Source organism: Otolemur garnettii, unplaced genomic scaffold (assembly GCF_000181295.1).
Source record: "Otolemur garnettii isolate 467f Iridium unplaced genomic scaffold, OtoGar3 scaffold00001, whole genome shotgun sequence".
Lineage (NCBI taxonomy): Eukaryota > Metazoa > Chordata > Mammalia > Primates > Galagidae > Otolemur > Otolemur garnettii.
In genome coordinates, this window is record NW_003852396.1 from 16542538 (window position 1) to 16569473 (window position 26936).

General features: G+C 38.0%; 1 protein-coding gene across 2 annotated transcripts in view; it reads right to left on the bottom strand.

Annotated features, from left to right (window-relative positions):
- Nucleotides 1-4542: 4542 nt before the first annotated feature.
- Nucleotides 4543-26936, bottom strand: part of HIKESHI (Hikeshi, heat shock protein nuclear import factor) — a 39866-nt gene continuing 17472 nt past the window's right edge. Inside the window, exons 3-5 of one of the 2 annotated variants that reach the window (XM_003780842.1) lie at nucleotides 11439-11590; nucleotides 5805-5923; nucleotides 4543-4898 (exon numbers count right to left, since the gene is read on the bottom strand). In XM_003780842.1, the coding sequence (XP_003780890.1) occupies nucleotides 4844-4898; nucleotides 5805-5923; nucleotides 11439-11590 (326 nt within the window). In that variant the 3' untranslated portion in view covers nucleotides 4543-4843. The remainder of the gene's footprint in view (nucleotides 4899-5804; nucleotides 5924-11438; nucleotides 11591-26936) is intronic. The other variant, XM_023511684.1, reaches the window with a different exon arrangement.

A 26936-nucleotide genomic window follows, 5' to 3' on the forward strand; every position in this document is an offset into this window, starting at 1 on the left:
TGTAAAATAAAAAAAAACTTTGAATATTTAATTGGTTTTTAGCAATTGTAACAATTTAACAAAAATTGTTAAATTTATCTAATATTTAATTGGCTATGCATCTAAAAATGTTTTTTTACAATCATGGCGCTAAGGTAATTGTTCTCTCCAACAAAATTATGAGTTGTCAGTTTTCAACTAATTCTTTAAGTACTGCATTTTAATGAAACAAGAACTAAAAAGTAATTATAAGATAGAAACTATCAGAGATGTGTGTGAAATCTACAACCAGCATTTATAAGACCGCTATGTCCCAGAGTTGTGTTTGACAGTTGATGAGTAGTTACATTAAGACACTGCCTATATCAGGCATATATTTCAAAACTATAATACATATTATCAATGTTCCTCATTATTTAAAATTGCAAATAAAGCTCTTCAATATCCCTTCATTTTCCCTTTGGTAAATTCTTCAAAAAGTGACTTAAAGAGCATTTTTAAAAGATGAATCCATTGGGCACAGATGGTAAATGGTGTTATTTTTGCTAGTACAGAATATAGCTATTGGCCAAGACTATTTCTTGTCTTTGGATATTTTTTACTTATATTTATATCTGGTGTCCTCTAACAATTCTTTATGATTTGCCTTTCCCAAATTCAGGCATAGTAAGACTGTTAAGATGTTTTTTATGCCTAACTCTTTGGGTTTCCATCATCTTATGACGAAAAGATAATAGGAAAAGTTAAGTTTGGCATTCTCCAAATTGTATTTAATCCAAAACTAGTGTAAGAGGTTTTTGTTTGTTTTTCGAGGCACAGTCTCACTTTGTAGCTCACAGCAACCTCCAGCTCTTGGGCTTAGGCAATACTCTTGCCTCAGCCTCCCGAGTAGCTGGGACTACGGGTGCCCACCACACTGCCCACCTATATTTTTGTCGTTGTTGCAGTTTGGCCTGGGCCAGGTTCAAACCCGCCACCCTCAGTATATAGGGCCAGCGCCCTACTCACTCAGCCACAGGCGCCACCCTCAAACTCTTAGACTTAAGCAATTCTCTTGCTTCAGCCTCCCAAGTAGCTGGGACTACAGGCAACTGCCACAACACCTGGCTACTTTTTTTGTTGTTGTAGTTGTCACTGTTATCTGGCAGGCCCAGGCCAGGTTTCAACCCACCAGCCCCAGTGCATATGGCTGGCACCCTAAGCCATGGAGCTATAGGCACCGAGCCTGTTAAGAGGCTTTTTAAAAAATCAAACTTAAAAAAAAAAAAAAACTTAACAAATCAAGAGTTCAGGTTTCTCAGTTCAAATTATGCAAAAGTAAAATTTATTAACAAAAGTGTCTCAGTGACTATACATTTTAGGTAAAAAGAACACACTTATGTTTATGACATTACTGTCTACCAAAAGACGCACTTTATGAGATTAATTACAGATTGAGAGAACTGTCATTCTATACTGTCCATATGTTGTACTCTCATATAATAACCTTTTTTTTTTGAGACAGAGTCTCAAGTTTTCACCCCAAATAGAGTGCCATGGTGTCACAGCTCATAGCAACCTCACACTCTTGGGCTTAAGCAATTCTCTTGCCTCAGCCTCCCAAGTAGCTGGGACTACAGGTGCCTGCCACAAAGCCAGGTTATTTTTTTGTTGCAGTTGTCATTGTTAACTGGCCTGGGAGGGGTTTGAACCCGCCAGCCTGGGTGTATGTGACCGGCGCCCTACCCATTGACCTACAGGCACCGCCTTATATGATAATCATTAACTAAGTTCTTATAAATAGTGTTGTACTTCAATAGCGGATTCCACTCTGCTCCATTCTACAAACACATCATTGTCTGTAACATTCTCAACTGCCAGCAAATTTAGTCTTCTAGAAGACATATCAGACAAAAACTGTCATAAGTGAAAGATTAACTTAGCAGATACTGTCACAACTAGCATGGCAGTAAGCTCCAAGATGATCATTGGATTTGTTTCCCAATTAAATAAGTATTTACAACCACTCCATCAGGAGACTTTAAACCAATGAAGACTCTTAAAAATCCTGCTGAAGGCAACATCTTTGGAAGAAGACTAGTAATCAGGACCCTCAAATCAAGCAAATGACAACAGGAGACAGACAGCTTCTTCCTTAGGCAACAAGCAGAGTTTTCTAACCCTTTGCTCCACTTCCCTCCTTTGCTTATTCTGGTTTGGCTGTCCCTAAAGATTGCCTAAAAGTTTGCCAATTTGCTCTCACATCTTTAGCATTATATTCTTCATCTTTTGTGGTCTTTTTTGTCTGTTTTAAGACATGCAAGATTTTTCGAGCAATTTTTTTTCAGATCACAGCTACTCTCTAAATCTCTCAAATTCCATTGTAAAGAAAATAATTGTTCCTTTAAACTCATAGGGAGACCAGTTTGCTCTCAAAAGCATCTGATATTTGAACCTTCATATCATTAACCCCAATCTTCATTCTTGTGAAAACTCTATCTTTACCCCAATTCAACAAAATACTTCTGCTCCACCATTACATGACTGTCAGCAGCACTAAGCTCACGAAGGGATGGGGAAAACACCGGCGCTATCCTCACAGCATTGGCCAGTTTTCTCCAAAGATTTTCTAGACTTCCCAGCAGAAACTATTTAACTCTACTGAAAATACGCCCACTTCAAAGAAATAATTACTGCCTCCCTCCTGTTGTGATATTTATGTTCCCAATATTTTCTGTAACCCAGCAGGGATTATGTCAAGGTCAGGCTTTCACCTGCCTCCAGTATGCAAACCTATCCAACAGAACATTTCATCTTTTTCAGAGATTTACAAACATTTCATCTTTTTTTCTCCAGTCTGTTACGCATTGTGTTTCCCTGAGGATACCCAGAAACTTCACAAATCAGGAAGGAATAATCAACTCTCTTTAGGCATACGGTGCAAGATACTATTCCAACAGCAAGAATACAACTACAAAATGTGACCCAAAATTTGATTCGCATCATCTGCTCTGGAAACCCAACAAATACGTTTAAATTCACTACCCAAAACTGTCATGGACAATCACATAGTTTTTGATTTCTTCTTACCAAGCTAAGGAACAGTTATGTTGGTACTTCCTATTGTACTTCTATAAAAATCACTGGATAAATGAAAAAGATTTTAACTAGGCTAAAGGAAGAGAGTACGTGACTGTTGCCTAGAGCCAGCTACACTATTGCAACTGATGCTTTCTGTTAACAGTATTAAATGCTGTGGTGTGGCCTTCAACAAGTCACAGGATTAATGGTTTGAATGTCTGACCTGTCGAAAACTCATGTTAAATTTAATCCCCAATGTGCCAGTATAAGGAAGTAAAGCCTTTAACAGGTATTAGGAGCATGTGCGCTTAGCCCACATGAATGCATTAGCCCATTAATGGATCAATGGGCTAATGGGTTATCACAGGAAGGGATCTGGTGGAAGAGTAAGAAAGACCTGAGCTGGCATCTCTCAGCCCCTGCCATGTGATACCCTTGGTACTCTTGAGACTTTTTAAAGTCACCACCAGCAAGAAGGTTCTCATTAGACATGGCCCCTCAATCTTGGACTTCCCAGCCTCCATAGCTGTAAGAAATATATTTGTTGCCCTCATAAATTTCCCAGTTTCAGGTAGTCTGTTATAAACAACAGAAAATGGGCTAAGAGAACAATGATCATTCATTAACAAGGAGACCTGCACCTAGTCACTGCTATTGAAAACCTGATGCACAATCACCCCAGTAAATAGCAATACAGATCTAATTTGATCACAACTCTGAAAAACAATATTCTAAGTTTCAACTCCAGGATGAAGAAAGACTACGAAAGAACTGAGAACTTGCAAAAATATAACAACTTGTAAAATACACAAACTGGTGACAATGCAAGAAACTACCTAAGCTTAAACTCTTACTGCCAGCTCAGCCAAATTCATGTTTCAAGACCACAAACCGACCTAACAAATAATTGCACAAATTCATGTGTTCTGAAGACACTGACTTTAGTTTCCAAATTTTCACCAATATCTGCCAAGACAATCCTAAACTAACTCCAGGCCCCAAATTCCTCTATGTACCCTTCCTTTGGAGACCCCTCATGGTTCCTCTGGTGTACATACTCCATTAGTGCAGCAAGCTAATAAACCCAGCTTTCATTACAGGCAAGATCTTGGTAGTCTTTAGCCAATGGGCTTCACCAGCATAAGTGAGTCAAAGGGTTCCCTTTTAAATAAAACACAAGGGTTCTATCTTCATATGCATTTAAATCCTATGATAAGTACATATAAGTGCCTCGTAACATTACTATTAAATAAGTTCATCACTATTATTCATGGCAATTCTATTAAACAAAAGTATATGAATCTGCCGATATCAAACCTGACAGCCAACCTACTTTGAGAAAACTTATAATCTTAATACTCCTTGGATATAATTTTTCTGTATCTAAAAATGTGTATTTGATGTTTTTCCAAAGTTTCCCAAATTTTAGAGTAGCAGATTTAAAGTTAATTCCTCTAGCAAATGGCTGTAAAAATAATTGAAACATCACATAAGCAATGGCACTGGCATACTACTGTTGTGAACAGGCTATGTCTAAGTAAAAACAGAATGACAGCCAAAATAAAATGTTTGTCTCTGAATAGTATTGTAAGCTTAAGTGGGGGGGGGGGGTTAGTCAATAATGACAAACATACTTTCATTTTTTGATGTTTTTAATTATTTATAAGATATTAATTAAGCCTCACAGTCACTAAGCAATTTTTAAACATAGATTTCATGATCCTTTTGACGTTACGCTTTTAAGTGGAGTCCTTCATCTTCAAAACATGACTAATTTCAGAATCCATTAAAAATTTTACTTGAATTATGTTTTCCAAAAGAGAGGGTTCTGTGCTAGTCGTCTTTGAAAGTTTTCATACCTAGAAAAGAAAATGCAAATTATTTATAGGAAAACTAAGATATGACCCTCATAACCTGCCAAATGACTTATCAAAAACAAAAATTCAAAAATCTAAGATAAACTAAAGAGATAACTTAATTATTCTTATAGAATAAGAAGCAAGATAGCAAGAACAGCGATTTATATATGAAAGCAGTTTTGATTAGCTTTTATCAGAACACAAATCATAATAAATTTTAGTAATTATCTTTGGCAAATTTGAGAGCCAGAAGGAACTTAAGGAAAAATATCAAATCATATTCCCTCATTTCACTGTAATTTGCTAAGGGTCACATAGCTACACTGTGACAGAGCTCAAACCTAGTCCATTTCAGCACCCTCCATGCTACACCACTAAATCACTTCTCAACAAACTCTGCCTAAGCATCCCCCACCACCGGGATACTCAAAGTGAAAAGAAATACCTACAAAACAGAAACATGGAAAAGAGGGGCAAAAAGATTTATTAGTCATTCATGTTTAGGGTGCAATATGCCCTGATACGCCAAATGTACATCTTAATTATAGATTAAGACTTTCTAAATTTAAGTTTAAAAAGTTTTGATTGATATTTCAAGTCTCATATATGGTACTTCCAAATCAAAATACACAAAAATTTACAATTCTTAATAGTGGTTCCTAAAACATAAGCAATTATATTTTCCTGTCTTTATTAATTCCCAATGGTACTACATAAACAGAATATTTAGAGTAAGAATGATTTTGATCCGAACTCTATACAAACACTGTAATGGCATGTAAATGATAATGTATGCTGATATCCACAATAAAAGTATATGTTTAAATGTTAAAGAAGGAATACATTCATAAGCAAAATACACAGTTGCTGAAAGTCTTAATATTAGACATACAGAATACCTCATACCATTTTAGAACCACATTGGCTGGAATGAACATTTCAGAGGGACTTGGTGTCATCTGGGCCTGAGACACAGCAAATGATGAAGCAAAATTGTAGAAGTTGTCCAACATCTTTTGTGTGAACTAAAACGTTAATAATAGATAAATGAATTATATTAAGTAGTTCATTTAAACTCTGATGTTTTTAATTAAAAATTTTCCTGTACTAACTTGGTTTTAAGGACTATGAAATTCTAAGACAATCTAATGCTGAAAAGTAAAGCATTAAAATGTTATTTTAACGTTCAGGGTACGATATGCCCTGCTACCCTAAATGTACATTTTTATTACAGATCAAGGCTTTCTAAACATAAGAAAAAAAATTTAGTCATAAAATTTGTTGACTTATAAAATGACATTGTAGAATATGTTATTCACTTTAGGGGAAAAAAAGAAAAAGTTTTTTCCCTCAAAGTATTTCCTTTTAGGCAGTGCCTATGACTCAAAGGAGCAGGGCGCTGGCCCTTATATGCCGGAGGTGGCGGGTTCAAAGCTGGTCCCAGCCAAAAAAACCTTCTCTTTGACCTCCACATCTGCATCCACTAAGTTCCCCTACTCATCAAATGTCAGTCTCCTCAAATCAACCTATTTTTCTCATACAAAATAGTAACCATCTCTAAGAAGTCCTTTTTTTCCGGAAAGAGTTTAAACTTATAAAGGAACAACTGGTTACTTCCTGTCTTTAAAAATAAAAGAAAGGTAGTGTTATTCTATTTCCTAATCTGTCTCTTCCCATTGACCTTAAAATGGTTACATTCACTAAAATCCTCCATATCTCCCTGGCAGAAGCTAAAAGTAAACTGATTCCTATTTCCTGAGAACCAGATGAGTTGTAAGTACTAAATCTAAATGTGTATGTACTTCTGCAGACACTGCTACTTCATACTCACTCAGAAATCTCTCAAAAATATAAAACCAGCCAGGAAGGCTCCTGCTGACTCTTCCCTACATAAGAGAAAGCACTTTTTTTAAAGCAAAATCATATTAGGTTTTTTAATTTGTTTAATAATATGAGGGTAATACAATCCAAGAGACTCTATTTTAGGGTACTTGAATTAATATCAGAGTTAAGTAAAGACACTAAAAGACTGATGTCAGGAAAAAAATCAACAACATCCCTGCATACTCGCAATAAACATTTTTAAATGTAACTTTAAACAATTTAATTCAAAATATAAACAAAGTCTTTCTTTTTTTTTTGTTTTTTAGAGACAGAGTCTCACTTTGTCACCCTTGGTAGATTGCTGTGGCATCACAGCAATCTCCAGCTCTTGGGCTTAGGCGATCCTCTTGCCTCAGCCTCCCAAGTAGCTGGGACTACAAACACCCACAACTCCTGGCTACTTTTTTCTTGCAGTTTGGCTGGGACTGGGTTCGAACCCACCATCCTTGGTCTATGGGGCCAGTGCCCTACTTACTAAGCCACTGGCACTGCCCTAAACAAAGTCTTTCTAATACACTGGGGGGAAAATGCTAGACAAGCTGGTAACAAGTAGTGGAAAATATGATAAAATAATGATAAATATTGGGAGACAGAAAACAAAAGGACCTATATATATCATGTTCAATAGAAAGATATACCACATCTCAGACGGGAAGACAATGTGGTAAAAGTATTCAGTTCTTCCCCCAAATAAACCTATAAATAAAATGCTATTTCTAACAAAATTCCAAGAAAGTGTTCATGGAAACTGATAAGCAGATACAGTTTCATGGAACTCAACAAGCTAATAAAATTATTTTGCAGAATACCTAAAACTATTTTGGTGATGAGGGGGAGGAACTTGCCCTACCAGATACTAAGATTTACTGGCAAAGAACAGGCAAATAAACACACTGGAATAAATGAGAGAACCCCAAAACAAAACTAACCACATGTGACAACATAATACAAAGATAACAGGATGGAACTATTCAATCAATGAGGACACTGGTTTTCCATAAAGGAAAAAATTAATTTAAATCTCTTCTCATACCAGCCTGAGAGCATGCCCATCTCTACTAAAAACAGAAAATTAGCTGGGCATAGTGGCACTAGCCCATAGCCCCAACTACTCATGACAATCGCATTGAGTGCAGGAGTTTGAGGCTGCAGTGAGCCACAAGAGTAACGCTGCACTCTGGCAGGGGAGGGAAGGGACAGAAAGAGACTCTGTCTCCAAGTTAACACATTAGTTAATTAATTAATTAACTAATTTTTAGGCTTTAAGAACCATAAGAGAATACCATCTTTACATATCAGAGAAAGACTTCTCGAATATTAAAAAAAAAAAAAAAAAAAAACTCCTTGGCCCGGTGCAGTGGCTCACACCTATAATCCTAGTACTCTGGGAGGCTGAGGCAGGAGGATCACTTGAGCACAGGAGTTCAAGATCAGCAGAGCAAAAGGGAGACCTCCATCTCTACTAAAAATAGAAAAATTAGGCTGGTATTGTGGCAGGCCCTGTAGTTCCAGCTACTATGAAGGCTAAGGCAGGAGGATGGCTTGAACCCATGAGTTTGAGGTTGCTGTGAGCTACTGATCCCACAGCACTCTAGCCTGGGTAACAGAGTGAGACTCTGTCTCCCCTTCCCGACCCCTGCCAAAAAAAATAAATAGAAATACAGCCCAAAATGTGCCAAAATAAAATTCTAATTTTCGCTTACCAGTTTGGCAAAATTTTAAGGTTTTGATAAATGTTAGTGAAAATATATATACATCAACATAGAAATGAGAAACTGTTGAACAGTAAATTGTACAGAATTATATCATTTATTATTTTTAAAACATACAAAAGAATAAACCAATAAGAAGGAAAAATAAAATAACTAAAAAATAAGGGATTCAACACAAAAGAGAAATGGAAGGAATCTGTATAGTAAAGATGAAAGAAAATAACACCTTGAGACTACAGCTATGCACAGATCCAGTGAACAGCCAGATCACAGTAGAATAAAAAGGAAGGAGAGTTCCACGAGGGATGTTTCCAAGATAAATTTGAAAGAGATATGTTCAAACATATTGAATGAGAATTTATACTGGAAGAGTCTGGGCATAAATCAGAAATAGAAACTTAGAAAAAAGGAAAAAAAATAAGGAAAATGAAACCAGGAAAAATGAAGTTATATAAGAAATGACTATACTACATACATGTGGCTCAGTTCTGAAAAATATTTACCTAGCCATAATAATGAAAACTCTGAGTGCTAATTTAATAGAAGTTTACACTGGGAACGTAAGGAGAAAAGAAGCAGGAGATTAAGAGCTACAGTCATCATGTTTCGCATTGGTGGGTCAGTGGAAACATCTGTAACAGAAAAAATATGTATAGCAGACTAAGTCAAGTTTTCTCTGATACGTGGAAATAATAAATGCTAGGAAAAACATAGGTTAAAAAGGAAAGGGCTGAAAGTAATTAATATTTATGGGAGTAGAACAGGAGTAGAATATAACAGTTGTAAGAAAGAACAGCTGTTTTGTATATGAAAACTATTTGAGTTATTTAAACCAAGGATATGTGCTACTTTAATAAAAATTTAAAGAAGAGTAACTGAGAACAATTAAATTATAAACATGCTTAAACACATACAAAAATACTACCATGCATATTATAATATATAAAGTCAGAAGAGTAAGTAGCTCCATGGAAAGTAAAAGGAAAGGAGAAAAGCAAGCAGCAGTGAGCAGCGGTGAGCAGCGGTGAGCTGCAGAATACTCTTTCTTTGTTTAAAAGAAAAAAAACCTAGTAAGACCAGGCACAGTGGCTGGGGAGGCTGAGGCAGGTGGACTGCCTGAGCTCACAGGTTGGAGTCCAGTCTGAGCCAGAGTGGGACCTCATCTCTAAATATAGCCAGGTGCTGTAGCAGGCGCCTATAGTCCCAGCTACTTAGGAGGCTGAGGTAAGAAAATCACTTGAGCCCAAGTTTGAGGTTGCTGTGAGCTATGACACCATAGCACTTTAACAAGGGCAACAAAGTGAGACTCAGTCTCAAAAATAAATAAATAAAATAAAACAAAACTAGGTGGAAAATAAAACTAGGTTAACTCTAGGTGGAAGAAACTTGGTTCTTTGTATAAACAGAGCTCTATACAGAGTGGCCACTGTATTTTGTCTACTCATTTGTATTTATTTGTGCTTAGAAAATGCCTGGCACAGAGAAGATAAACAATAACTATAGAAAGTAAAAATTATTCTTTGTACTGTTTGTGTGTTTAAAAATTTCACAATAAAATGGGGGATTTTTTGGTTTTTATTTATTTATTTATTTGTGACTCAAGCTGTTACCCTGGATAGAGTGCCATGGCATCATAGCTCACGTAACCTCCGACTCTTGGGCTCCAACTCTTAGGCTCAAGTGATTCTCTTGCCTCAGTTTTTCTTTTTGGTAGAGATGGGGTCTCGCTTTTTGTTCAGGCTGGTCTCAAACTCATGAGCTTAAGAAATTCACCCACTTCAGCCTCCAGAGTGCTAAGATTACAGGTGTGAGCCACCGTGCCTGGCCATAAAATGTTTAATAAGGAATACAAGTGCTTTATTAAAAAGCTCAAATAATTTATTAGTTACAGTAATAAGTCTTCTTACCCTTCTCCAGGGATAACTTAACACTTCACTTGTGTATTTTCCAGAAACTTCTAATGTCTACATAGGATACTGTAAGTTGTTATTTTACAGTTTGTTTTCAGCATAGTTTATTTTTTAAATTACAAAAAAAAAAAATTATTGAGATCCAGACACTGTCATTAATTTAGTCCATTCTCAAGGGATTATATGACAAACCTATCTTTAAATTCATGACCACAACCTTCTAAAATGTGTCAGCTAACCTATAAGGTTTCCTTAGTCCATTCTCCCTCCTCCTTTCCTAGAGGACTTAATAGTCCCTTTAGATTTTCCAATACCTCCTTTCCACTCAATTTTAGCTGATGATCTTTCTATTTCACTGAGCAAAGAGCAGGAATCAGGAGAACCTGCACAAGTTCTCATCACTACATCTACCAACCTCCTATATCCACACACATATATCCATTATCCTATCTCAAGTGAACTCCACCACAAATGCTGACAGTTTGGTACTTTTGCAATTCTCCCTTGCTCTCTTCTACTACCAGTTTTTTCCTCTCATTAGAGTAAGTGAAATAACCCAAGGATAGAAAGATACCACATGATCTCACTTACATATAGAATCTTAAAAAGGTGAACTCATAGAAACAGAGAGTAGAATGGTACAGCTGGCAGGGGGTGGAGAGGAGAGGGGAGGGAAGTGAGGAGATGCTGTTGAAGGCACTGAGTTTCAGTGTGACAGGAGGAACAGGCTCTGAAGATCTGCTGTATAGGACGGAAACGATAGTAAACAATACTGTATACTTAAAATCTGCAAAGAAATTAGTGCTCTCACCACAAAAAAATGAGTATATGAGGTGATGGATGATAACTAGCTTAATTTCATCATTTCACAATGTAAACATATCAAAATATCTAATTGTACACCATAAATATATACAATTTTGTTAATTATACCTTAATAAAGTGGGGCCAGGATGGGGTCTCACTTTTTGTTCAGGCTGGTCTCAAACTCATGAGCTTAAGAAATTCACATTAAGAAATGTGTATTGCATTACCTGAGTGAATGAATCAACTGAGGACACAGCAGCATTGCCTACAGGAGTCTGCTGAGCCAGACTGTCTAATAGTTCCACTGAAATTCCAATCTGAGCAACAGATGGAGTTCGGACAATATTCATGGCTCCAAAAGGATGTTGGCTTCCTTCTCCTGAAAGAAATTAAGATGCGGCACGTATTTCAAATTTAACTTGTAATCGTAAAAATTCCTTTGTAAACAGATGAAGAACCTCTGGTTTATATACACTAAAATGTTTCTTATGTGTAAGTGTGTTTCTTTTCAGCTAAACAGGCTACCTAGATTTTAGAATATTAACAAATAAGAGAAATGCTTCTCACCAGAAAAATAGCCGCTACTTTTCTAAAACTTAAAACTACTAAACATACAGTCACAGAATGAGAGAAAAAAATAAGAATTAGATAAAAGACATTCAATGCTGACTCTAAAAGGATATTTTAGAAAGATTTTTAGAACTAGTTTTCGTATACTCTGACTATTGCATTAAAGAAAGAACTTTAATTTTCATTACCAATTAACAATATGACATGTTTTACTAAATGCCAGAGATCATCCCTCTCGATACTTGCCTATCAAATAGGCAATAAGGAAATTTGCAATTTATTCAACTTGTCTCTTTTATATAAAACTCAATTACTAAAGATACATTGAAAAAATACCTCTAAGTGCCAACTAACTTACACTTGCGGAATCTAAACCAATTTGATTAATTCACGACATAATCAGAAAGGTTAGTCCAACAAAAGAAAAAATCATACAAGGAATCAATTTTTAGATTTGATGTTTTTATGACTATAAAATGTTTACTCAGACACTGATGAACACATTTCTAATAACTACAATACTCATTACAAGTTTCAAAACTTATATTTTTAAGCACAGAAATAAAAACTTATATATGTGCTTTTCTATATTTTAAAAATACACAACACTCCTCTCCTCTCTCACTAAATAAGTTTCAAGGTTTTTTTTTTTTTTTTCAATATTTTAAAATTATTTTGTCCAAGCATGGTGGCTCACACCTGTAATCCCAGCACTTTGGGAGGCTGAAACCAAAGGATCATCTGAACCCCCCCAATACCAGCCTGGGCAACATAACAAGATCCTATCTCTACCAAAAAGAAGAGAAAAATTAGCTGAGTTTGATGTTGCATGCCTGTAGTCCCAATATTTGAAAGGCTAAGGATCATTTAAACTCAGGAGATTGAGCAGCGCCTGTGGCTCAAAAGGGTAGGGCACCAGCCCCATATGCTGGAGGTGGTGGGTTCAAACCCAGCCCCGGCCAAAAATAAATAAATAAATAAATAAACTCAGGAGATTGAGGATACAGTGAGCTATACAATGCCACTGAACTTCAGCATGGATGACAGAGTAAGATTCCACCTCTAAAAAAATAAAATATAAAATTTCAAAATTAAAAAACAAAATGGCTGGGCCACACTTTGGAAAGGTGAACTAAAAGGATCACTTAAGGCCCAAAGTTTAAGACCAGCTTGAACAAAAGTGAGACCTTACCTTTACAAAAACTAGAAAAATTAGCCAGGCATGGTGGTGCACCCCTCTAGTCCCAGATACTTGGGAGGCTGAGGCAGGAGGATCACTTGAGTCCAGGAGTTTGAGGTATGAGCTAAGAGCCCACCACTGTGCTCTACCCTGGGCAACAGAGTGGAGACCTATTTCAAAAAATAAAATAACTAAATAAAATAAAATGAATTTTCTAAGATAATATATAACTGGATCATGTTTTCAATACATTCTGCCAATCTCTGCCTTTTTAAATTCCTTATCATTTCTTTTACTATATATTTTTTGTTATTTTTCTTAGTGGTTACACTGGGGATTATAATTAATATTTTAATTTTTAAAAACCTAGCTTGGGTCAGCACTTGTGGCTTAAGCAGCTAAGGCACCAGCCATAGATGCCTGAGCTGGCAGGTTCGAATCCAGCCTGGGCCCACCAAACAACAATGATGGCTGCAACCAAAAAATAGCCAGGCGTTGTGGCAGGCACCTGTAGTCCCAGCTACTTGGGAGGCAGAGGCAGGAGACTTGCTTGAGCCCAGGAGTTGGAGGTTGCTGTGAGCTGTGATGCCACAGCACTCTACCCAGGGGGACAGCTTGAGGCTCTGTCTCAAAAAAAAAAAAAAAAAAACCTAGCTTGGATCAGTACCTAATTTCAATAGTGTGCAAAAACTTTGTTCCTCTATAAGTCCCTCCACCCTTATGTTGTTATTATCACAAATTATATACGTGTGTGTGTGTGTGTGTGTGTATATATATTTTTTTAAGAGACAAAGTCTCACTTTTGCACCCTTGGTAGAGTGCCATGGTGTCATAGCTCACTGCAACCTCAAATTCTTGGGCTCAAGCAATTCTCTTATCTCAGCCTCCTGAGTAGCTGGGACTACAGGCACCCGCCACAATGCTCAACTATTTTTTAAAGATGGGGTCTCACTCTTGCTCAGGCTGGTCTCAAATCTGTGACTCAGGCAGTCCAACAGTCTTGGCCTCCCAGTGCTAGAATAACAGGTGTGAGCCACCAAGCCTGGCCTATAATACACAGTGCTCTCCTATCAACATAGATTATAATTTTTGTTTCATACAGTTATCTTTTAAATCAGAAAAGAGAATTACAACCAAAATGTACACTAAAACAATGACTTTTATATTTACCAATGTAGTTATAATACATAAAGTAATTGCGCCTAAAGGCAATTACCTTATGTCCTGTAATAGCGCCTAAAGGAACCCTTATATTTACCAATGTAGTTATAATACATAAAGTAGTTGCGCCTAAAGGCAATTACCTTATGTCCTGTAATAGCGCCTAAAGGAACCCCTTCAGCATTTCTTACAGGGAAGATCTGCCAGCCTTCAGAAAAACTTCAGTTTTTCTTTATCTGGGAAAGTCTTCATTTCCCCTTCCTTTCCAAAGATAGTTTTGCTGGACACTGAATTCTATAGCTTTTTCTCTTTTAGAACTCTGAATATATCATTCCATTGCCTTCTAAACATCACAGTCTCTGATGAGAGATCAGCTATTAATTTTATCAAGGATCTTTATAAGGGATGAGTTATTTCTCTTCATGCTTTTAAGATTCTGTCTTTGACAGTTTATGATGTATCTTGATGTGGAATTTACCCACTGAATTCAACTGAGTTCACTGAGCTTCTAAAATGGGGACTAATGCTTTTCATCAAATTTGAGAAGTTCCCATACATTATTTTTTCAAATGTTATCTTGTATCTTAGTCTGTCCAGACTGCTATAACACAATACCATAAACTGGGTGGTTTATAAATAGAAATTTATTTCTCACAGTTCTGGAGGCTGGGAAGTCCAAGATCAAAGCACCAGCAGCTTTGGTGTCTGGTGAGGGCCTGTTTTCTGGTTCATAGACAGAATCTTCTTGTTGTGTCCGCACATGGTAGAAGGGCAAAGAATCTTTCATTACTCCTATATACACATAAGGGCACTAATCCCATCCATGAGGGCTCCAACTCCTAGTCACCGCCCCTCTCCTAATACTTTGGGGAAGTAGTTCTCAATCTTCCTAAAGCCACAACCCTTTAATATAGTTCCTATGGGTCATGACCCACAGGTTGAGAACCGCTGCTTTGGGGGTTAAGATTTCAACATATGGGGCATGGTGGCTCATGCCTGTAATTCTAGCACTCTGGGAGGTGGAAGCAGTTGGATTGCCTGAGATCACAGGTTCAAGACCAGCCTGAATAACAGCGAGACCCTGTCTCTAAAAACAGCCAGATGTTGTGGCAAGATCCTATAGTCCCAGCTACGCAGGAGGCTGAGACAAGAGAATTCATTGCTTGAGCCCAAGAGTTTGAGGTTGCTGTGAGTTAAGATACCATGGCACTCTGCTAAGGGTGATAAAGTGAACTCTGTCTCAAAAAGAAAAAAAAAAAAGATTTCAAGATATATTGGGGAACATGGGACAGAAACATTAAGCCCATAGCAAATGTTCTTTCTACCTCTTCTCTCTCTCCTTTACTTCTTTTACTCCCATTACACTGTGTACAGGCAGTTCCCAAGTTACAAACATCAATTTATATACAACTCACACATGCTTACAAACAGAGGCTATTACAGTAAGTCTCCCAGTTACAAACATCCAACTGACATGTGACTCACACAAACAGAGGCTATCACAGGCAACAGGTAAATGTACTTGTTCCTACTTATATACTAATTCAACTTAAAAACAAACCTACAGAACCTATCTCATTTGTAACCTGGGGATGGCCTGTATGCTGGTGTCTCACAGGTCTGCAATGCTCTGCTCTTCAAACTGGATAATGCAATTAACTTATCTTCAAGTTCACTGATTCTTTCTTCGGTTCACTCAAATCTGCTACTGAAAACTTCCTGTGAATCTTTCACTTCAGTTATTATACTTTTCTAGAATTTCTGTTTAGTTCCTTTTTTATAATTTCCATATTGATATTCTCTATTTAATAACACATCATTCTCATTCTCTTTAGCTCTCTGAGCATAATCAAGATAGTTTGCTTAAAGTCTTCATGTTTCGTGGGAACAGTTTCTGCTAATTTCTTCTGTGTAATGCCCTTACTTTCCTGTTTCTTTATATAATTTTGTAGAAAAAAGACATTTTGAATATTACATTGTGGCAACTATCAGAATTAGCTATTTCCCTATGAAAGGACAGCCTTGCTAGCGAAATAAGAAAAAATGAGTGTGCACTCCGTCTCCCCCTTTCTCATAACAGCAAAGAGCTCAGTTTTCACAACATCTGAAAAGAGCCAGTAACAAAAACAAGTGGATGCAGCACTCTGTTAATCTGCCTACAACTATAACTCATCTTCACCCCCTTCACAACTGCTAAAGAGGAAGCCCCGGCCAGTTTGCTTTGCCAACACTTTCTCCCTCTTTCACTTCCATGTTTTCCCTTTTTCCATCTGGAAAAAAATAAAATAACCTTTTCTTTCTACCTATCCTAAACTTTGTCTAGAGAAATCTTTCTCAAAACCCACACTCACTAGCTCACACCCTAACACCCTATTATCAGAGTTTGTTGCTACTGTTTCTTATAGTTGTTTCCATATTTAATAACTTTCCTGAACTATTCTACAAAGTCTCTTTCTTTGTGTGGCCACTCAAGTCTGTTTCATTCTATCAGAAAAAAGTTTCCTCAAACATCTGCAACCACTCTCCCCATCTTTGCAGGTGGGCTCTGGGTGCTGGGATAAGCCTTCAATACTCAGCCAGGCGGTTTATATTAATAACTGTCTCAGCCTTCATTTCCTGCTTGTGCTGAGCCATAAAGTCAGCCAGAAGAGAACACTGAAGGCCTCCTTACGTCTTTCCTGGGCATGTGCATTGCTCTGGGCGGCTTACATCCCTTCTGAGTTCCCAAGAATACGTCAAAATTTCAAAGCCCTCATTCTCCAAAGTAACTCATTCCCAACCTTTCTTCCCCAGCTTTCTGGTTAAGTCTATTGTTTGCCCAACTGTTGTCCGTTGCCACAGGCAGCAGTGACTAATACATGTGTCCGTAAATATTTTTGGCAAACACACCCAAGGTAGTCACTTTTGCACTGGGAGAGTTTCCAGTTAGGTGAGAAAAAGGCAAACCTTGTGAGCCAGGCTTCCAGAAATCCACCAGACAGATCAAAACAAGTTAATTACAATTCTTTGAGGTCTATCCTGCTCCCTATACCAGCACCAACATCGGGGCTGTTATTTTCAAGGCTACCACAGAGCTAAACAGCAGAGGATGAGACCAGGACAGCTAAATGTTACAAAGCTCACTGCTCTAAGATTCAGTGGTGTTTCCCGATTAAGTATTTTCCTTGTTTCTACGAGCTTTTGTTTATTTGCCAGAGTTTGGAAAAAGTTCCGTTTTTGCCAATTTGAGTCGTGTTGTTGCTTTTATGGAGAGATGGATTTTATGTTAAACCTAGAATGATGCTAAGTGCAGAAAATACACTGCTACCTGTCTGCCTAACAGGCTCCAATGATGCTAATTAAGAAAAGAGGTTCGGGCGGCGCCTATGGCTCAAAGGAGTAGGGCACGGGCCCCATGTACCGCAGGTGGTGGGTTCAAACCCAGTCCCGGCCAAAAAAAAAAAAAAAAAAAAAAAAGAGGTTCAATACAATCTTCTATTGCCTTAGTTTGAACTATAGGGAAATGATTTGCGTACAAAGACTTGTCAGTCTCTCACGGGCATCTTTTACCACAAGCAAGCTCTTGGCTAAAGAGTTAAGCCCTAAGTTAAACTGGCTAAGACACAATGTAAGAGAAAATATTCTAACTTGTTCTTCATTTTAAAGCGCTGTGCCACAGGGCAACTTAAAAAAAAAAAGAAAGAAAAGAAAAAGACTCAAAGGTTTTCAGCAATCTTTAATTCACATTTTCAAGGATATCTACTGTGCAATTAAATCATTCCTTTAGTCCAGGCATCCTCAAACTATGGCCCATGGGCCACATGCGGCCCACCGAGGACATTTATCTGGCCCGCCGGGTGTTTTTGCCACTGCTGCCTGTCCTACTTAGCAGTGGACTCATCCCAGGACCCCCAGTCCGGCCCTCCAATGGTCTGAGGGACAGTGAACTGGCCTCTTGTTTAAAAAGTCTGAGGACCCCTGCTAGTCAATCTCATTCTCAAAATGAGTTTGATAGAGTAGTTTATACTCTCCAAGTACAAAGGTCCTTGGTTACAAACCATAAAACACAAGTAAGAGGCTAGGCACTGTGGTGGCTCACACTGTAATCCCTGCACTCTGGGAGGCTGAGGCAGGTGAGCTGCTTGAGCTCTGGAGTTCAAGACCAGCCTGAGTAAGGGTGAGACCCTGTCTCTACTAAAAACTTAGCCAGGCGCCATAGTCCCAGCTACTGGGAGGCTGAGGAAAGAGGATGGCTTGAGCCCAAGATTGTGAGGTTGTTATGAGCTATGATGCCAAGGCACTCTACTCAGGGAGACAGAGACTCCATGTCAAAAAAAAATATACAGTGGTAAGAAATACTGACATACAACATACAAATTTAGTTAGTACTTAATTTTGCCTAACAAAATTTTATTGAATGACATTGTAAAGAAACAAAACACAGCAAGCAAATTCTATTTTAAAAAACCATACAATAAAGTGATCAAGTTCTCAACCACATTCTAATAGTATGTAGCAGTTAATATTTTAAGACTTTCTCGGCTCGACGCCTATAGCTCAGCCGGCTAGGGCGCCAGCCACGTACACCTAGGGTGGCGGGTTCGAATCCCCAGCCCGGACCCGCCAAACAACGACGGCTGCAACCAAAAAATAGCCGGGCGTTGTGGCGGGCGCCTGTGGTCCCAGCTACTTGGGAGGCGGAGGCAGGAGACTCACTTGAGCCCAAGAGTTGGAGGTTGCTGTGAGCTGTAATGCCACGGCACTCTACCCAGGGGGAAAGCTTGAGGCCCTGTCTCAAAAAAAAAAAAAAAAAAAAAGACTTTCTCAAAATATACCTCCTCCTTGCAAGTCAAAAACCTAACACAAAGCACAAGTCAGAAAAAAATGCTATAGAAAGCTAATTCTTTTTTCTCAGTATACAAGGAAAAGCAGTCATCTGTTATCTAATGGAACCTTTTAAAAATATATGAAGTCATTTTATAAAGAATCTTCAGATGAATAGAGAAAAATAACTTCATTAGAATTTTTAGTAAGTACTTAAATATAGCAAACCCAGATATTCACTACACATTTTGTTTTTTAAGTTATATAGCCGAAATGGGCCATGTCCTCTGAACACAAGTGCTTATGAACTATCATGGATGGACATGAAATATACCTATCTTATATGTTAAGTCAGGTCTCTAATATGCTCTAGCTTATGATTATTGCTCTTTTTCTGGCATATGCATTATCAAACATCAGTACTTGAAAGCTTGAAATTTGGAAATTTTTAATCACTCATAATTTGAAGGATGGCCATCTGCTTTGATCTACAATTTGCAAAACATTTCCATTTTTATAATTACAAATGTTATTTATAATGATTAACCCAATGATTTCTTCTTCATTTCTTTCTATGCTTTCAGCATTCATTCACTTATAGACCATATCCAGTCAATTCTAGAGCACAAAGAGAGAAAGAACATCCTTTTACCACATGTACAAAATATTGCCCTATGGGGAATGGGCTGTGAGGTGGCAGGGCCACCACAGCCTAGAGAAACATTCAGGGAATGACACCCCTGCCCCCCTCAATTGCTTCTCCTCTTTTTTTTTTTTTTTTGTAGAGACAAGTTCTCAATTTATCGCCATTGGTAGAGTGCTGTGGCATCACACAGCTCACAGCAACCTCCAACTCCTGGGCTTAGGCGATTCTCTTGCTTCAGCCTCCGGAGCAGTTGGGACTACAGGTGCCCACCACAATACCCGGCTATTTTTTATTTTTGTTGTTGTTGTTGTTGTTGTTGCAGTTTGGCCAGGGCCAGCACCCTACCCACTGAGCCGCAGGCCCCGCCCTGCTTCTCCTCTTTAACATTTTCTCCTCTGCCAGAAGTCACGTAGCCCATGCATACATTCCTTATATTGGTAAGCACACAGCTTGTCCTCCTTAAAGTTAATCTTTGCCCCAGGTGTTAAGGTTTACCTTGTTAAAGATACTATATAATAAACAAAGCTGTTTCCACAGTTCAGTGCTGGCTGCAGTCATCAGCTGCATCAGACCTCACCTCACAAGCCCATCCTGTGTCATCTCTTTTCTTTTTCATTTCCCACCATTCCCACTAGGGTTGTTTCTGTTTCCCCACGCTGGTTTGAGAAATTGTCCCAAAATATTGTATGATAAATTCCTTCTTAGATGACTAATTGGGTAGAATACCATATCGGCAGTCCCTGAGTTACAAACACCCTAATGAAGTACAGCTCACACTTAAGAACAGAGCGGGTAAATAGGTAAATGTAGCTGTCCCAACTTACATATAAATTCAACTTAAGAACAAACCTATAGAACCTATCTCATTCTATAGAGACTGCCTGCATTTCCTTTTGACCACTGCTATTCAATCATCAATTTTTTAGTTGCAACAATTCAGACGAATTATGTGAAGATTCACAGTATTGTATGATTTTGCTTATATGATCAACTTCACAATGAGCCTAGAATGTGTCCACCTTTTTTATATTTTCTATTTTTTCTAAAAAAATACGAAACTGTTCTTCTGTCAAGTTTCTTCTCTTTACTATTATGAACAAAATATTAAAAAGTATGAATTCTAAGTAGTGCTTCATAAAAGCAGACCATAAAGATGGTTTCTCCAGGCTCGTTTTCCATTTCTTAAAGATGGCATAATCCTTTGAGCTGTGCAATCACTGGTTAATGCAAGGACAAACCAAGGTCCAACATAGAATGCAAGGCCAAATCGGGCCCACAACCTATTTTGTATAGTCTGGAAACATCCAGTTTTTAAATTTTTAAAGGGTTATTTTGAAAAATAATAAAATGCCATAGAGACAATATGTGGCCTGCAATTCCTAAAATATTTACTATCTGACCCTTTACAAAAGTTTGCCACCCTCTGTTCCCAGTAATTCTATCAATCTTCCATTTTTTAAATTATTTTAGTGCCTTTTTTTTAAAAAACACATTTAAGAATAATTGATGAATAATGACAAAACAATTTCCTGAATGAAATAAAAAGTTTTCAAGATATAGAAAAAAATAAGACCACTAATATTCCCAGATACCTCTTAGATTTATAAAATGATCCAGTGGACCCATGTGGTAATTTTAAGAAGAAATGAGTTTTATTCTATTAAAAAATATGTTAAGTAAGTGTTGTCTCTGCTCTTTGGAAGAGCTCTACAAAAGAATAAAACTCATGAAATATCAATCCTTCTAATATTTACAAGTTCAAAAAAGAAACTAAAAAACTAAAAGTAAGGGCCGGACATGGTAGCTCATGCCTGTAATCCTAGCACTCTGGAAGGCCAAGGTGGGTGGACTGCTGGAGCTCATGAGTTCAAGACCAGCCTGAGTAAAGCAAGACCCCTATCTCTACTAAAAATAGAAAAACTGAGGCGAGAGGATTGCTGGAGCCTGAGTTGGAGGTTGCTGGGAGCAATGATGACATTTTATCCAGGGTGACAGCTTGAGACTATCTCAAAAAAGACCAAAAAAACTAAAAGTATACTGGTGAAGCTGTAAATGTGCATAGCAGTAAAGGGATGAGGACTAAAGAAAAATTATTGTAATTCACTAGGCAATAGCATTTTAATATCATGACGTATGATACAAAGTTACATAAACATCTTAATTATGTCTGCTTAAAAGCATTCTTAGTATTAGATATAAAAATTTACAAATTAAATATGTTTCTGAAACATCTTTGCTTCACTTCCATTAATAGCTTGATAAACCTAAAATTACATGGGCAGTAACAGTCACTTAATTGTTCTGAACTGGCCTCATTATCTGGGTAATTTCGAATATCCCTTCTACTGCTAACATTCTATGATTTTATAAAAACATAATAACCATTAACTAAGCAGCAACTATGTGCAAGTACTATTACACATTTCACATATAATATCTCCAATGCTCACAAAAACACTTATATTGTGGGTATTATCTCCATTTTACCTGAATTCTCTTCTAAGGTTAAATATCTTGGTCAAAATTACATGCCCACTAATGAGAATCACTGAGATGCCAAACAGGTCTATAAGCTCCAAAGCTGATGTGTACTCCAGTTCATTATCCTACCTGTTTATGTCAAACTCTAAGGTATAAACCCTTAATTGATTTTGTTCATTACTTACTTCACAAGGAAACACTCAAGAAAGCACGTCAGGCTCAGCACCTGTAGCTCAGCGGCTAGGGCACCGGCTACATACGCAGCAGCTGATGGGTACAAACACAGCCCAGGCCTGCCAAACGACAACTACAACGAAAAAATAGCCAGGTGTAGTGGCAGGTGCCAGTAGTCCCAGCTACTTGGGAGGCTGAGACAAGAGAATCGCTTAAGCCCAAGAGTTGGAGGTTGCTGTGAGCTGTGATGCTACAGCATACAGCAGTCTAGTGAGACTCTGTCTCAAAAAAAAAGAAAGAAAGAAAGTCAAAGAAACAACAGAGTAAAAAGAAAGCAAGTCAAAGAAATGAGAGAGTAAGACATTCCCAAGGTGGCTCAGCATCCCAGCATTCTAGGAGGCCGAGGCAGGCAGATTGCTTGAGCTCAGGAGTTCAAGATCAGCCTAAGCAAGAGCAAGACCGTGTCTCTAAAAATAGCCAGACATCAGGGTAGGCTCCTGTAGTCCCAGCTACTTGGGAGACTGAGACAAGAGAACTGCTTGAGCCCAAGAGTTAGAAGTTACTGTGAGCTGCAATGCCACTGCACTCTACCAAGGCCAACATAATGAGACTCTGTCTCAAATAAATAAATATTTGTTAAAAATTATTCTTTGAGGGAACCTATTGCATTTGGGAGTTAACTAAAAACATCATGAAAAAAATTAAATCCTGGTTCTTTAGGGATTTGTTGTAGCCAAGTGGCTTCTTTTCTAATTTTTTCCTCAGTGAATTTCTACTTCATGAGAAGTATTTATGAACACACAGCAAGTGGTATTTGTCACCATCAGCTAATGCAGCTAATGCTCAGCTAATGCATAGCTGAGTGACAAAAAAAAAAAAAAATTATTCTTTGGTGCTAAGCCTTCTATTATGGCTATTTCTAATGCCACTGTTTTTTTTTTTTTTTTTTGAGACAGAGCCTCAAGCTGTCCCTCAGGGTAGAGTGCCATGGCGTCACAGCTCACAGCAGCCTCCAACTCCTGGGCTCAAGCCAGTCTCCTGCCTTGGCCTCCCAAGTAGCTGGGACCACAGGCGCCCGCCACAACGCCTGGCTATTCCTTGGTTGCAGCCGTCATTGTTGTTTGGCAGGTCCTGGCCACCTTAGGTGCATGTGGCTGGCGCCCTAGCCACCTGAGCCACAGGCGCCGAGCCAATGCCACTGTTATTAAAGACAAAGACAAGCTAAGCAACTGAGCTTGCATGTATATGTGGATCTCTCCTACTCTTTCTCCAGAGAATGATAAATAAAATGTGGCAAAACCTGATGAATGTGGGGAAAGAGTGCAAGAAATTCTTTGCACTATTCTTTAGTTCTCCTCTTAAAACATTCTTTTCAACATTAAGTTAGTTTAAATCTCTAATGTATTCTCATTCCAAACTAACAGTACTTCACAGTGAGGCCTTGCCCAAAATAAAATAAAGCCCCATTGTAAGGTCTCACTTACTCAGAAGGCCTGAAATGTAAAACATTAGCCTTTTCTCATAACAAGAGTATTCTACAAAGCTCTACCAATATTACTCATTCACATTAATATATACACATATCCCCTTTCTTATGCTACAGGTAATTCAAACAACAATTTCTTATTTTTCTATTAAGTATAATCACATACTAAAGTGCTAAAGATACAATAAAAAATATTTATAAAGCTCTACATTAAGTGTTTTCATTATTTCTGACCTAATGTCCTACTCCCCCACCTGCTCTTGCAATCTTGGCCTCTTCTGTTTCCCATTCTCCATATAATTGTCCACTGTAGATGTCACTGGAATTCTCCCTGACTGAGGCATTGAGCCATTTCCTCATTGTCTCTTGAAACACTTTACAAATAGTTAACCTACAGAGAAAAGGAAGGGTTTAAATTGAACCTTGCGTGTATGAAAGAGTATGTGGGTGTGGCTTAAATAAACTCTTCAAATAGCATATGAACTGTACAAATACTTGACAGACAAATGCATATAAACATGCATAAATATACTTAATTTTTTTTGTCCAGTCACTAGTTTTGGTAAGAGAAACTGCTTTCCCCTTCCAAATTCAGAATCAAATTCTTAAACCTTAAAAGATTGTACTCATGTTCTACTGCTTAGAGCCCATAGCACAGTGGCTATGGCATCAGTCACATACACTGAGGCTGGCGGGTTCGAACCCAGCCCAGGCCAGCTAAGCAACAATGACAACTCCAACAGAAAAACAGCCAAGTGTTGTGGCGGGTACCTGTAGTCCCCACTACTTGGGAGGCTGAGGCAAGATAAGCGCTTAAGCCCAAGAGTTGGAGGTTGCTGTGAGCTGTGACGCCACGGCACTGTACCCAGGGTGACATAGGGAGACACCATCTCAAAAAATAAATAAAGATTGTGCTCATGTTCTTGATATATAGTAGACCAAAACTTCTTAAAGTTAACATTACATAGCATCTCATTATTCACAGTTGTTACAGGTTTTAATAGTCATTTAAGTTGTTAGAACTGGAAACCAGTATTCAGCTGACCTCCCATGTGAATGCTAAAAAGGACTGTCAAGTTTTCTTATGTACCTTACAATTTAAAGATATGACTTAGACTAGATACCACTTTCAGAATTCTGCTCAGACATTTAAAAAAAATTTTTCAAGAAGCACTGTGACAGTACTAATATGAAACTAGAAAGAAATACTTAGCATACGTAATTTCTATTACAGGTATTTTTTGTGTTAATAAAAATAGACACACATCAGAAAAGCAGGCTATGGGCTACTCAAAAGACTTCATAGAGAAAATTAAAGAAGTTGTCTATTGAGAAGATTCTCACCATAACCTGGATCTGATCATGAAATGCTGAGGTCCCCAGCCCCCTGGCTGTAGATCAGCACCGGTCTATGGCCTGTTAGGACAGACCACACAGGAGGTGAGCTGCAAACAAGAAAAACTTCATCTGTATTAAAACCCATTCCCTTTACCACCTCTTGAGTTCCACTTCCTGTCACATCAGTGGTGGCGTTAGATCTCAGAGGGGCACTGTGACAGTCACGACCCATTATCCACATTCAGTACCCTAGGCCTCCTAAACCACTTGTTCTAAAGGCCATTTTAATCCAGGAATCCAGTTCCATTTTTAGGAGTTTTTTCTACAAAAGCACAGTGCTAGAACATATCTACAAAGGTATGTGTCATAATATTTATTGTAGCACTGCTAGTAAAATAATAAAAAATGGTCATTTTCATCAATAGTAGAGTAGTTAAATAAAGTATGGTATTGCTGTATAACATAAAACTGTTTGAAAGGAGAGATCTATACATACCACCTAAAAGTCAGCAGTGCTTGAGCAAAAAATAATTAAACTCTCTGAAACCAACCTCTAAAGGTTGTTATTAAAGATTAAATACAGGTGTCAAAGCCAGTGCACTGCCCACTGCATACATTGAGTGTCTGCTCCCTTTCACTCATCCTTCAATCATAAAATCTGCCTAACTGGTTTCCCTGGCTCTAACCTCATTAAGATTCTCTAAGGCATCCCAGACTATTATTTTCCTAAAACATTTTTGGGTTTTTCTGTTTTGTCTGTCTAGAGTCTCACTATGCTGCTGAGACTGGTCTTAAACTCCTGGGCTCAAGAAATCTCCCCACCTCAGGCTTCAAGCAGCTGAGACTACAAACACACAGCATCACATCTAGTTTTAATATCCCATTCTCGTGCTCAAACACTTACCTACCAGAAAAAATTTAAACCCCACATAGCATAGCCATCCATACAACAGAAATACTTTATCTTAAAAACCTCATCTCTCACTCCCCTCAAACAGGAACCTATCATGCCACCCTGTCTCCACCTCACCACCACTTGACCGAGAGGACATGTTACTTTTATGACTTTGATCATCTCCAAATGCAACACACATCCTTCCACTTCCGTCTCATCCATATCCCACCTGCGGGAGAATAAACTTCCAATCTTCCATAGAGACATTCTCATTTAGCACAGCCCATAATTTTGTCTCCTCTGAGAGTGGCAGTTTAACCTTCACACACACATACACAGATCCTGAGAGTGGGCATCAAGTAGATATTCAATAATTACCTGAGGAATGAGATACACAAACAAATTTGAAACTTTTCATAACAAAGTTTCAACTACATAAGCAGATACTTTTTTAATGGGAATGCCTAGAAAAATTCCCCAGGCTTGTAGAGAAAAGACCTATAACACATATACTACAGCACCTACAGCTTCCCACCTTTTTAACAGAAGTTTCATAAAAATAATTAATGCTGTTACTCTTCTCTTGTATGTACTAACTTGAGTCTATGTATACTTCCTATAAAGCAAAAAGTCTCTTTACAGAGAACTCCGGGTAAACATATCCTCCACCTTAGGAAAACCAAAAATAGCATCTAAAGCAGTGGTTCTCAACCTTCCTAACACCGCAACCCTTTAATATAGTTCCTGCAGATCAGGAGAACCCACTGATCTAAAGATAAAATTGTAAGGAACTGATTTAAAACTTTCCAAGTTTCCCAACTACCTAATCCTATCTCCTAAGCAAGTGCAGTTTTGTTCTTTTTTTTTTTTTTTTTCTGAGACAGGGCCTCAAGCTGTCGCCCTGGGTAGAGTGCCCTGACATCACAGCTCACAGCAACCTCCAACTCTTGGGCTTAAGCGATTCTCTTGCCTCAACCTCCCAAGTAGCTGG